Here is a 15,115-nt window from a genome sequence, read left to right on the forward strand (position 1 = left end):
TATACGCAGCCGTTTTAATCAAATTTAACAAATATAAATATCGTATAACAAGAATATGATTTTTAAAAATTTTATTACTGCTCTTTACGGCAAAGAGATTCACAAAAAAACGAAGAAAAATACAAAAAACACGAAGATACGAAAAGCAAACGAAAAATCTTCTTCAAAAAAGAATAGAAAATTGAAAGGTGAAAATAAAATGAATGAAAACAAGAAAACCTTGAGACCATTTATTTTGTTCAAAAAAATTTTAACTGACGCCATTTAATAAAAACTATTTTTATTTTACGCCTGTAATGTCTTTTTTTTTGACGGTTTGATTTATGTAGTTTTGTAACAATTTTGTAACGTAATTTGTCCCAAAGTATTTGATCGCTTCAGAACATCTATGTGACGGATTTCTTCAGTCAACTCCTCTTCTTTTTCATCATTTATCTAGAGATTTGCTAGGACTTTGCATTTTTCTTTCTGAATAACTTTTTCTTCATCACTTAAAGGAGACGGAGAACACCATATGAATCAAAACATATCCGTCGTCTTTTGTTCCACTCTGTATCTTATCTGATGGAGCAGCGTGTCAAGAGCAACATTAAATACCTTCACCTCAAAACCCTTTGATTCGTCTTCGTGGAAGTGGGCTGTTTTCATCGACTCGCCGTGAAGTGTTTTCATTCTCCTTGTCTTTCTCATAACAAAATCATTTTGAAACTCAAACGAAGCTAAGCTAGATGCAACCAGTTTCGCTTCTTGGAAGATTTGGGGCTAAGAAGAACGTAGTCGGTCAAGATCATCGATTAGAGTCTTTAAAAATTTTGTCTCATCATTTAAAGAAATGCTTTCTAATTGATGAAGGAGGCAGACATCGGTGACACATAGGAGAGCCTTGAACCAGAAAGAAGTCAAGACAATGAATTCAAATGATTGAATCCGCTTATTGAGTGACTTAACTAAAGTCAGTTGATGGTCTTCTCAATCAAGTTCTTCAAGAAGTTTCAAGGACTTCAGTATTTCTTTCGGTCGTTTCGACAATGGCCGGACAGTCTCTATGCGCGCACTCCATTTTGTTTGGGACGTTTGGTGAAGGGACTGGCCAGTTGCCTCAGTCAATATTTTACAGCGCATGGGGCTACTACTAAAAAGGTTATATAACGATTGAATGTTGCCAAAATAGCTCTTGACTACAGCAGAAGATTCTGCAGAATGAACATTAGCTAGATTGAGGCTATGCGCACTGCAAGGCATGAACAAAGTTTAGGGATTTTTCTCAAGAATGATGCACTCCTTTGTATACACCAGACATATTAGCCCCGTTATCATAGCCCTGGCCCCTGCAGTTCTTTAAATCAATGCGATTTTGATCCAAAACGTCTATAATTAGCTTCACAATGTAAAAACTTTTTTCTCCAGATTTTTTTTCTCCAGATTTTCTACCTTCAGAAATTGCTCTTTTACAATCCATTGGTTGTCAAATCCTAGGCGAACAAATCGAAGAACGAAAGTGATTTATTCCGTATGAGACACGTTCGGAGTTCCGTCAACAATAATGGAAAAATAAATGGCTGTGTAGACCTCTTCAATAATAGCAGCAAAAACAGTTTCACCGCATGCCATAATGAACTCATTTTGAGTTCTCGAGCTCAAATAGTGCGCTTGCATTCTTGTACCTTGTTTTTGGTGTCGAGAAACTTCTTCTAGATGGAACTGAAGTGTCTTATTGTGTTTCCCCAACAGCTCAAGAGTGACTAAAAAATTAGCATTATCATACTCGTCTAGCATCTTTGAAGAACCTACACAAATATGAACATAATATTAAATAAAGTTTACATCTATATTAGTATTCCAAGCAACATTAAAATTATTTTATAAACATAAACTTCACATAACACACCTCGAAAATTGTCGAGAGTGACGTTGAGGACGCAGCGTAAAATTTCATGCCACTTAGATGCCTCATTTTTTATTGACTTTTTCAAATTCTGAATTGATCCCAGTTTGATTTTTCAAGGCTTCAAAGGCTGATTCCAGACGATGTAGTGATTTCTGTGTTGAGCATTACACTGGTGACTTTTAATCTTTTCTCCCAGCTTTTGCCAATTATCTTTTATTCCGCCATTCCACATCAAGAGCAAAGATTGAAATCCAGTGCCAAAGTTATGCTTTTGTCCAAAAATAGAGCAGGGAAAACAAATGAAAGCTTTTGCAGTTCCACTCCAAATAAGCCAGACACTGTTAATCTTTTCTCCGTTGAGAGAAGTTTCGTATTAAAAGGAGGTAGGCACTTTTTTGTTTGTAGAATCCCAAGGAAAAAGTGGCAAAATTTTAGGTGGTCCATTTAGTATGAATAGATCGCGTTCGACCTTGGATAAAACCCTCTTCCACAAAGCGGGGTTGCTTCTAACTGCTTGATCACCTATTTGAATCGCCTCTTGATTCTATATTTAAAAAAGCATTTGAGAATTGTGGGATGTTTTTAATATCTGCAGATATTAAATGATATGATTTTAGAATCTTCAGATATTAAATTATATGTTATTAATATCTGCAGGTTTTACATATAAAAAGAATGCTTACCAAGCTCACCTCATTATCATCTTCTTCTTCAGAGACCGTTAAAATCCTTGAAGGGGAAGATGGTTTTCCATGACTCAAGGGTTCATCAACGCTGTTGGTAGCATGGTCCGTCTAAAAAATAATTGTTTTTATAGTTTTGGAATTAAATTATAAATATAAGATTGTGAATAAAAAAATACTGCTGTTAGCCTATACCTGGACTACTTGGTCGGACGTAGAGTTATTAGATGGCTTTTTTTTTTTAACTTTATCAAAGCCACACTCTTCCAGTCTGTGTTTGTTCTTCTATTCTTTTACAACTTTTTCTACAGCTTTTTTTCTGCCTTGGGACCCTGATTCATGCTTTCGAAAACTGGACACGACGTTTTCACTCTAAGTAGAAGAAAAAGGCGGGTCCTGGGCTAAAAAATTTTAACCTATAAGCTTTCCATAATCTCTACAATTTTTCAAGCTAACTATAATTTCTGAGCTCATAATAAAAAGAAAAATAATATAAAGAAAGTAATTTCAAAATTATAAAATTAATTTTATAATTTTTGTTTGCAAATTTAACATTATAACTAGATCATAAAAAATCTCTGCATAGAATATAGCTGCGCATAATAGTAAATTACTCCTATTAAATCAGAAAAACTTCCAAATTTCCCAACTTGCTCATCACCAGAGTTTATTGTTACAATTAATCTTTTACCATTAGTAACGCAAGGAGTCATTTTTACCAAAATTTCTGTAAAAAGAGATGGTAGTTGTAGAATCAATTTTTGGTTTTGATTGATACAATAGTCCAGATGATCTATTAGCAAATGAGGTAATATGAGAGCCATTCTGCAAATAAAGATAAAAGTCTACTAAACCATATGAGCAGTATATACATCTGCTGTTATTGTCATATCCAGGAAATATTGTATAATTACTATAGTTATAGGTTGTTCAAGGTTAAATAACTGAGTTATTGTTTACAGGAGAATTAGTTGCGTCATACATGCGTACTCTTGATTCCCACCAACTTCCAGATTTACCGATAATATGCATTCTAATATATTTTAAATAAACACCATTTCTATTATCTGCAGTGTTCAATAATATATATTCATTACCATAAGTTGTGTTCAAATATCTAAATTTTGATGAGTGTAGTTTAAGATCTGAAATAAACAGGGGTATTAATGAAATAATATTTGCTTGTTGTGTTGAACTTATTGTAATAAAAGGTTGCAACCAATATGTAAGTAGATTTCCAGTTTTATTGTATAATTCAATTTTTAGATTAGTTCTAAATGGTAAATCAAGTGTAAAGTATCTTCCTAATTCAATATTAGAATGTATATTACAACTTTGTAAAGAGTTAGTATAAAATGGTGCACCAAGTGGAGCGAATAATAAATCACAAGCTAAACCTATAGTATTTATTCCAATAATAAGAGCCTGGGATTTTACTCCCATGCATGTTAAACTTGAATTTGGTACTATTTCTAAACTGCTAGGATTAGGTATTATTGTGTCAACATAATACTTTGTAGCAGCATCATTTGGATTTGTAGGTTCTGCTACATTCATTAATTTGTTTGTATTCATGTCAATATCACTAGTTGCATTATTTTGCCCATCTCTTCTAATAAACAAACTATTAGCTTGAGATGCTGTTAATCCATTTGAAACAACTCGACTTGTAGTTGAATTAATTGTTGTACGTCCGAATTTATCAACAGGCATTTTATATATTGATAAAAAAAATTACCATAGATTATTAATAATATTCTGAAAATCATATCCTTCATCTAGTTTTTTTAAAACATAGAGACACAAATGTCCACAGAATGAAGTATTTCCAAACTGAATTCTATCACTATTATAATAAACAGAGTCTTTTAAATAATTAACAACTTCGACAGGTGGGGGTTGTGCAAAAGAGTCAAAACTTAATTTTTTTTCACCGTCTTTGTACCAGCAAATCCAATGAAAACCCTGTGTACTCCTGTATTTAATATTCCACATTCTTTTCTTTTTGTATTTTTGGGTAATTGATCTCAAACAATTACACCTTTAAAATTTTTTATTTTTAGTTTTTTTGCTGCTTCTAGCAATTGAAAATTTGTTAAAGGTTCATAAGGTAGAATTATTCCTTCAACATTAATAAATTTGTTCATTTTTATAATATAATATATTATAAAAATTTTTTATATATAGATTTCAATGTGATTGTGGTAACCTTCATATGGATCATATTTATCAATTTTTTGGCTGTAATAGATGGACAAATCTACATTGTTAATACTTCACCGTAATATTTTTAATGTTCTTATACTGCTTTTATTATTTTATCAACTTCATCAATTTTATTTATCATTATTTTTATTATCCTTATTATACCATCTTTACTAATTAATAAAGTTTTTAATTTCAACTTTCGTTTGTTATTAGTATTACTAGCATTTTCAATTGTCATTCTCATTTTATATATATAAATAATTTATTTAGATCACTTTTAATAATTTTTTTTCTTGTAAAAAATTATTTTTCCATGTTGCTTATTCCTGCTGCCTAATTTGTGGATCCGAAGGATCTATTGCCTAATTGACCTGTTTGCTATTGATTTCTTTTAATTTGTAGTGCCCATATGCTAATGTGTGAATTACGTCTTCTAAAATGACTTTTTTATCATCGTCTGCACTTAATGCTATTTTATTGACCTCTTCTGTGTAAATATCATGTGAATGTGATCTTATTACATTCATTTTCCTAATTTGATCCACTTTATTTAATAAACAATGTTTATAATCTTCATGTGTTGTATGATTTTCTACAACATTTTTCTTTATTCCTTTACATTTTTTATTTTCTTTACCGTGTACTTTGTAGGAATACAATTTAGATCTTAATCCTACAAATTCTTCAATTTGTGATCCTCCAGACTCGTCTTTAAACATTCCAATTACTTTTTTATTTCTTTTAACTTTGAATTCTACAAATTCTATTGCTGGATGCTTTGGATCAAATTCACTTGTATCAAATTTGCTTTCAACATCTTCAGAAATATCAGCATAAAAATCTTTTCTTTTTATTTCGTATGCTAAAGAATCAGTATCTGTAAATAATAGTTTTGCTCGGTCAGAATATTTATTCTTTATATAATCGTAATGAAATTCGTACATTAGAGTTTTACTTAAATCTAAAATACACATGCCTAAGTAAATTGGTTTGTTATACATTAATTTAGTTCTCTTTATGTGAATCGCTATTAAATTTTCATCAAATAACATCAACTCTGTTCTCAATGTTCTCCATTGTTTTTCCAAATACTGAGTTGATCATCAGTTTGAAAAAGTCTTTTTCAAAATCATTCGTTGCCTTGGTTCTTAGATTAGTATTTAGCTCAATGTATTCGCTTAACCAAGCGCTTTGTTCAAAATTAGATCTCTATGAATTTTTGTGATCTTTAGACCTAATCTTTCATACAATTTAAGATTTTCATAATGGGTAACATAATTTTTCTTATTTTCCAAGTTGGGAATTAATTTTTCAACTTTATCTACTCTGCATTTGTTCGCAGAACCTACTTTTAGTCTTTCAGGAGCAAGTGGGTAGTCATTATGATCATCATGCAGATGTTCAGGATAATTTAAATCAACTTCTAGCATACATGGAATCGATTTCCAGTTTTTCAACTCATCTTCATCCATCCATTTAAACCCATGTGTTGGAAGTGGCTTACTCATCGCCCATCCATATAGATTATTAGCGTCTAGATATTGGATGAATGTTGATTCTTTGTTTTTATCATATGCGTCATCCATGTACTTATTATTAGATGTTCCTAATCTATTCGATATCATACTGATTCCACCTCTTATTCCTTTCTTTATCATTAGTATCATATTGTAATCGCTCAACAGTTCTAATTTTACTTTTGTTTTCTTCAATGCTGCATCCCAAGCTAATCCTGGTGATGTTTAATACCGAGCCGGATCTAATTTATAATTTTTCATGCAAACATCTCTAAAATTTTCAAAAACATCTGCTAGTAAAAGTACATCTGAAACGTTGTACAAACTATGATAATCTTTAAATGATTCACATTTAAAGTCGTTCCATACCGTTTGAGCTTGTGAGTAATCGTTATCACTAATATCTTCATCATTCAATTTAGAAAAGAACGATTCTTTTGTGGGTAATTGGGTTTCATTAAATTTATCAAACGTCTACCCAATCATATGGATATACGCCTATTTTTAGTAATAAATCTAACTGTTTACCTGAATACAATTTTCTGATATTTTTACATTGCTCTTTTGATAAATTTTTTGATAAAGAATCTAAACTAGATGGCATAAATCTATAACCGTCTAAGAAATGAATCTGACGTTTTATTTCAACACTCTTTTCATCTTTAACAAACTCTCCAACTTTAATCTCTCTAGAAAAGCTAATACACTTTTCTTCGTTGTTTGGGATACAGCTTAATTTACCTCCTGATAATTACTTGATAAATAAGTGACTATCATAACCAGATAAATTATGAAATAGTACTGGGAAGAAATCTGGAATTTTATATTTTAAACTACAAAATTTAATGTAGTAGCAGAACGAACTTGGTACATGCTTTTGATACTGTTTAGTATAGGATTCATTAGGATTAGGTTCACAAGTGTTGATGGGTTTGATGAAACTTTCAAAGTCAGCATATACTACAAATGGTACTCTCGTCGATCTATCGTGATTGATAAACTGCATTGTCGAACCTAATTTAGGAAGTTCAATACGCACTGAATCATGTGTATTACAATACAATTTGTGTTTAGATAATGATTCTTCAGAATTAAACCCAAGTAAGCAATTTCTACAATAGTGAATAGTACATTTTTTCCTGGACGTTTGTGAAGAAAGTAATTTGCTCAAACTTTTTATTAAGCAGTAATAATTAGATCCTTCGGATCCATAAGAATTAGTTTCACTATTTGAGATTCATAATAAATCTATTAAATGCTGAAGATCATTATTCTTTGAAACACGTAATGGATAAACTGAATTTTCGTATCCGTATACATTCACACTTATATCTTTATTGTTATTCTCAAATTGTGTGATTTGATTTAATGATACTGGAAATTCTATTTTTTCCCAATTAATTTTATTAGATTGTATTATAAGATCTTTATCAACTCTTTCAGGATGATTATCTGTTGGATTTAATGCTCTTGTAACACACCACTTAAAGCATTCATTATCTTCATTTTTTATATTATTGATTGCTTTTTTATCTGCTAAACATTTATTAAGTTTAATATAAAATTTAGCTTTAAGAGGATTATACTCTATAGTATTTATATCCATCTTTTTAACAGAAGCAAATCTCCAATTTGACCCTAGCTGTTAAAATGATGATAAATTTTCTAAAATTCTCAACTTTACTGTATCATAAAACTCATCTAAATCTGTTGATTCTAATACAACAGTACTCTTCATTGTAAATGGAACAGTTTTGGTTATAGTTTCTCCTGTTGTAATACTAGTTTTCTTCATTTCACAAGTGAGAACTATATTAACTTTTGATTTTCTATTTTCTTTAAGTATTTTAATTGCACTTTTTTTAGCAGCATTTATGAAAGATATAGCATCATATCCTTTTATTCCTTTAACTGAAAACTGATTTGTTACGTTCTTAACAGCTGATTGTGATAATTTATATTCTATCGGATTTCTAATTCCAAATTTTTGATACAAATTTAAAACTGCAGATTTTAATTCATCAACTTTTTTATTCACAACCTTTTTAATTGGTTCCGGAACATATGGTACAATCCAATCTGCACGAGAATTAATCTTTTTATTTATTTCTTTTCTAATTTGTGTAATAGGCTGAAAAGGTGACGGAGCTAAAATTGTTGATGATATATCAACAATTTTAGCTCCGTCACCTTTTCAGAACAGGCTCATCAAGTAGATACTCCGTATCCATGCGAAGTATATTTCTCTGTTCGACTGATTGCATCGGTGTGTGCGATAACTATGTAATGAGATCACTTTTTCGCATATTATAATAGTATTTAATTCCTCGCTCTTTAGCAATTTGTTTTAATTCTTTTACCGTTTTATTTTCCATTTTTATATATGTAAGATTTTTTTATAGAAAGAATTTCTTTATATCATTTTTCAAAATATTTTTTCTTGTCAATATTTCATATATAAAGTTTCATATGAAACCTAAATGCATCCCCATCCTCGAATTCTATTATAGATCCTTTGGATACATAAGAATTAATATTTAACTTTTCGAAGTTTTGCAAGTTGACGCTCATTTTGAACAGTTGTTATTCTGTATACAAAAGGTGACGGAATTAAAATTGTTGATGATATATCTGGAAAAGGCTCATCAAGTAGATACTCCGTATCCATAAGAATTTTTATATATGTAAGATAATAATTCAATCGCTTTTGGATTTTTAGATAACATAAACCAATCTACTTTATCTAAATTATCTTTTAATATTTCAATCGCATCTGGATTTTCAAATAAATTATTAGATCCCATTTTTTATATATCAAGATTTTTTTTTTTTTAATCTTTCAGAATTTAATATTTCAGTCTTATAACCATTATCAATCTTCCCATCACGCAATTCAAGATATCTATATCCATGCCTAGTTCCACGCATAGCACTATATACGGATTTATAAACTGTTTCTTTTCCTGATTCTTAATCTTTCATATTTTGGATCTATTTCTTTTTTCTCTTCTTTAAGTGGATGTATTCTAGGTCTTCCAACTGACTTTTTCTCATTTACTTCTTTTACTGGATGTATTCCAACTGGTCTTTTCTCATCAGTTGCTTCTGTTGCTTTTGACATGATTAATTCTTTATCTATCAACCCATTATCTACAGCAATCATTAACAATGTAACATAATTTTTAGATGTTTGTGAAATATTATTTTCTTTTAACAACTTCTGCAAGTTTTCTCTTGTATAATACATTTTTACTATATAAAGATAAAAAATTTTTAAATCAATTCAAAAAAAGTTAATAAACAACGTTCAATTTATTTCCGTCTGATTGAAAGTGTGAAAACTTATCAGATATTACAACAGCAAACGCTTCAGTATCTGCTGCAACAGCTGCATTAAATGTTGCTTTAATTTGTACATCTACTACTGATGATTCTAATTTTTCTGATTGTCTACCAACATCAAAAACTATAAGTGGGTATAAATCTTTATTGTCTGAAAGAGTTATGTTGCTTTGTGTTATCAAATCGTTCATTCCATAATATTTTTCACTAAATATAGATGCATCTCTATAAGATCTTGAAAATTGATGATTTGGAAATAATAAGCTATAGTCAACAGCTGGATATTTTTCTTGATTAAGCATAATGTACATATTTTTCAAGTCACAATGATCAAATATCGAAGAATTAACTTCTTGATTTCCATCCTTATTTGTTTGGAATCCAACAATAATGTATCTTGGTTTTTCTGGAGATGTCTTTACGCTAAGTCTCCAAGAAAACGTTGTAGATTGTGAAGCAGTTATAGTATCACACAGCCTTGCGCGAAAAGTTACTGGAAGTGTCACATTTGATTCAATACTTTTATAAAGATTAACTCTCTCTAAATCTGATGGAATCACATGTGGTATGAACAATGATATTTTATCAAGATTAACTTTTCCTGCAGCTGCAAGAGCGTTTCTAAAAAATGCTTTGGTATCACCTTTTCTATCAAGAGTTAGTGTATGTTTAAATCTGTAAATAACTTTGTTGTAATCATCGCAGAATCCAAAAATGTGTCTTAAAGGTATACAAAATGAAAATGTTCCCTTTGTAGTGGGTTTCTGAATTATATATGCTTGTCTTAATGTAAACCCTGTGTTATTAACTGTTATTGTTGAAGAATCTTTGTACCACAATTGATATAATCCTTGTGCTAATTGAAAGTTATTTGGGTATTTAAGCATTCCTAACATTGTTGTTGCTTGACCTGGATAATAAACTGACTCTATTTCTTGGTTTGATAATTGATATGATATTTGACTAAATAAGTGCTTAATACCATTATTTGTGAGTGACACTACATCTGCATTAACATAAGCTGTCCCATCAAGTTTAAGAAGTCTTCCTTCAAGCAAGAGATAAGCCTCAGATGGAAGTGTGAACAAATCTTGTTGTTCAATGTTAATTCTTATTTCTTCAGCGCTATTTAGATTTGTGCGAGCTACTGGTTCATATTCATGGAATTCAAATCTTTCAATTCCATGATCCACAGTTGGGATTTCTGTAAAATTTAATACATCAGAAGTTGCCATTTTTTTATATACAATTCAAATTTTTTTTTTTAAATGGAAACTAAATATAAAAAAATTAAGCCAATCGGACCGCGGCCTTTTTTTACTAGATCTTCTATACTTATAGCAGTTGATTTTATTGCAGACCCCATCATTATATTATTTGTATTTGGTGTAACTTCATCAGCATTTTTATTTAAATTTGAGATTATGTCATTAACTTTATTATTAATGACTGTATTTGGTTGTGAAACTTTAGAAGATGCTTTTCTAATTAATTGTTTTCCTTTTTCAACTGTGACATCTTTAACAGCTTCTATCGCTGATGTTGAAAGTTCTTTCCCTGCTGATTTAACAGCAGTTATTGCAGTTTTTCCTAAATCGCTTCAACATAGCTGATCACACTCTTGTTACATTTGATGATGCTGCTCGATTAAATAAATTTATTAAACTGTCAAATATGCCACTTCCTCCAACAACTTGCTTCTTAACATATCTCTTATTTTCAACAAATATCATTTTTATGTACGCAATATTTTTTACTTATTTTTACTTATATTATCATATTCATATTATCATATTGCTAGATTATTTTGTATTGCTTTATATTGATAGTGATCAATAACACCTTGTCTTAACAATTCATCACAAACTGCAACAGCTTCATTTCTTGATCCAGTATTACCTGCTCTCCATGCAGCTATACATGATTCAAGCCTATGAAGTAGTACAATAGGATTGCTAGGAAGAATTATTGGTCCTATTCCTGTTCCCTTTGATTCAAGCTTTTTTGTTCTCTTTATATCTCTCCAAATGGGGGCTATTATTTCTTTGTATTTTTCACTCCAAAATGACTTTGATTTTCCTTAATCAGTTGTAATTGCATCTGTTTGTATTATTATATCTCGATAATTGTGAAGATCATCTATATTATATATTTCCTTATTAGGATTAGACTTTGTTAGTAATTCCCAAAGACCAGGAGTACCAATGTATTTTATTCCATTTATATCTATATCATCATTATTAATTAATATTGGAACTTTTCCTATAAAAAATTTACCCTCTTTAGAATGTATTCCAAATGTAGTGTCTGTAGACTTTTTACTATAAGTATGCCTAGTAGTATACATCTTAAGATAGTCTGTTGCAATTTTTCCCAACTTTAAAAATTTTTCCTCGTCAGAAGGCATTATTTCTTTAGATCCATAAGTAAGTATTTCAGGATATGCATTTGAAAAGGTAAGTGCAAATTGATTAGCTTGATCTTGCAATTTAGATATACCCTCCTTTATTCCAGTTGACTATCAATTAATGGCTTGTACAATTTTGACAAGTCTATCTGCAAATTAGAATCTCCAATCTTTTCACTAAGATCATTCTGCTGTATTCTTTTTTTAGTCTCTGATAATTTTTTTACAATTTGATCTTTCTTTTCAGTGTCTGTAATTTTTAAAAATGACATTTTGTTTTTATATAAAAAAGATTAAAAAACACAACATAAAAGTTTATGTTGTGTTTTACGTTACGTTTTAGCAAACTTTTTAAATAATCAATGTTAAACGTTCCACAATTATTTTTAATCTCAAAGTCTTTATAAATAATATCATTTGTTTCTAATAATCTTAATATAAGTGCCATTGATAAAATACTTTTTATTAGTTTTTTTTCTTTGAAATCACACTCTAATTAAAGTACATATTTATCTATAATTCTTAATTTATTCTGTTTTTTAACATTATTCCATTGTTTAAGTGATTCTTTAATGTCTCTTTCTACACCTTTTCTTACAAATAAGCCGAACTTTAAAACTTCATTTTTCTGTGATAAAAATTTTATATTAATGTCTTGTTGCGCAAATACATCATATCTTCCATTTATTAATACTGCAGGATGCTGTAAATTTTTATGTGGTCTAAAAACTATAGAAGATGGTTCGGGTTTTTTATATTTGTTTATAAATTTATGCACTGGCATGCTGTTTGACATTTTATTATATATAAATTTTATTATATGTAATTTTTATATTGAGTTTTTATAAAATCATATTCAAAAATGGAATATAACCATTTCCAGCACGTAAGTACAAACCATCACCTGAAGAACTTCTTTTACTCCATGGTCTCAAATATAAACCAGATCCTGCACATGTTAATTTAACTCCTTGTCCATTCTTTTTCATGTACACAATACCATTTCCAGCAATTTTATTAATCAAAGTTGATCCAGCTGCTGAGCCTACTCCTGAAAGCAGTCCTGTTGCAAGTGAGAGTATAACTCTTGATGCTAAAGTACCAAGAAACGGTAAAAGTGCACCAATAAATCCACCCTCTATTTTAGAATTGTGCAACAGTTGAGTTTTACTTAAAACAATTGATACACCAGTATCTTTTTCATTTGCTTTTCTAATTCTATTCAATTGTGTTGTTGTTACAGCTAATACATGCTCACCATTTAAATCTGAATGCGATAACTTAATACTAGCTCTAATACCACATTCAATTGCATTTTTAATTTTTTCTATTTGGTTTTGTGAAAGATTTACTTTAATATTAGTATATTTACTCATTTTGTTTTGTTTTTTATATGCATTATAAAAAAAATAGTTAGATTATTTTTTTTCTCTCATATGAAATCTAATAGCTAATTTTTCTCCTCGTAAATTTATCAGATTTTCATCTTAATTAACCAGTTTAGTCTCCATCTTTGAAACTGTTTTTAGTGTTATTGGTTAGTAAATTAAGTTTTATGGTTCTTTAATAATTTTATATCCAGGACCAACAATTGGGAAAAATTAATATATAACGTTTTCTGTTGTTCCATTTACATAGGATGATGATATTATATCATTTGTACTATTAATACTATTAATACTTAAAATGTTTACTATATTATCTGATTCGTGAGATCCTGTTGAATATACTTGACTGTTAAAACCAAGAACAGGTCTAATTGAATTTATAGGTGTAAAATCAACTTTATAACCAGCTTCAATATTTAAAGTTATTTTCTATGTATAATTATCTGCTGAAAATGTAATAGTAGTTTCAGCTTCATTAATAATTTTACTATTTTCAGTTATTTTTTCCACAATATACTTATTTATATCATCAATTTCATAACTACCTTCTAGAATGTTTATATCTATCCAAATTGCTCCATTATCTGAACTATATCTAAAATTGTTATTTGAAGAACCAACATTTGGAAAACTGTAGAATGTATCAAGACCAACTAATGCCATTTCATAATCTTTATCTTCACTTAGTTGTATAATAGGAGCAAACTTCTCTTTAATATGACTACTTTTATCATTCAATATTATATACATTTTTTTATATACAAAAAAATTATTTTAAACTTTAGATGAAAAATAAAAATTATCTAAAAATGTTCTATATTTTCCATTATCTATTTTAGAAGATAAATCTATAACAACAAGTCTATGAAGCTCTGACCAAGCAATCTTGCACAATCTTTTAAACTCATCTATTGACATATCACCTGAAACATGGTTTCTATAAATATGATTTAAATTCTTTGAATCTTGAGGAAATAAGCAAATAAAATTGGCATTTTCTCTAATAGTTTGTCTAGGTAACATAAAATAATTTTGTGTAAGATAGAAACAATCTACATTATTATGTCTTCCTCTTATATAATATTTTTCACACTTATTTTGTTGTATTAATTGCAAATCATCAAATATCATCAAATTATTTTTATGAATATCAAGATCTTCACGATCTGGTGCATATTAAGCTGTTTCATAAAACTTACACTCCATATCTGCTTTCTCATTCAAATTTTTTGAAATGTCTTCAATTATAAATTCTGGATTTGCATTTAATTTTTCTATTTCACCTTGAAGCTTAAACAATTCAAGAATAACTTCTTTTTGTAATTTTTTTTTCAAAAGAGCTTTTTAATATTTTGTATTCTGGTTGAAAAAGAGATTTTCTAAAAACTTGTAAATTATTATAGTCCAACCAGGTCTTAAAAGTAAGTTTAATAATAAAGTAGTTTTTCCACAACCAAACTTTCCAACAATAATTCCTCTTATTCATTCTTTTCATGGATCTGAAGGATCTAAAAAAACTCAAAAAAACTACAATCGATCAAAGAAAAAAATTTAAAATGGACTGACGAACTTGCAAACGAACTTCATAAACCAGTTGTAAAACCATTCAGAAAAAGAAAAGTGATTGTAAATGGAATTGATGAACTATGGGCTGCTGATTTAGTTGACATGCAATCTTTCTC

The 15,115-nt window shown here is 29.3% G+C and overlaps 1 protein-coding gene across 1 annotated transcript; it reads right to left on the reverse strand.

Annotated features, from left to right (window-relative positions):
• Nucleotides 1-9,589: 9,589 nt before the first annotated feature.
• On the reverse strand, nt 9,590-10,873 carry LOC136088253 (uncharacterized). Its single transcript, XM_065811938.1, has one exon. The coding sequence runs from the start codon at nt 10,871-10,873 to the stop codon at nt 9,590-9,592; it is 1,284 nt and encodes a 427-aa protein (XP_065668010.1).
• Nucleotides 10,874-15,115: the final 4,242 nt, after the last annotated feature.

Source organism: Hydra vulgaris, chromosome 12, assembly GCF_038396675.1.
Source record: "Hydra vulgaris chromosome 12, alternate assembly HydraT2T_AEP".
In the NCBI taxonomy this organism is placed as follows: Eukaryota; Metazoa; Cnidaria; class Hydrozoa; order Anthoathecata; family Hydridae; genus Hydra; species Hydra vulgaris.

Bases quoted from the DNA above. Each gene is read 5' to 3' on its own strand.
- LOC136088253 (XM_065811938.1), bottom strand. From the start codon at position 10,873: ATGGCAACTTCTGATGTATTAAATTTTACAGAAATCCCAACTGTGGAT.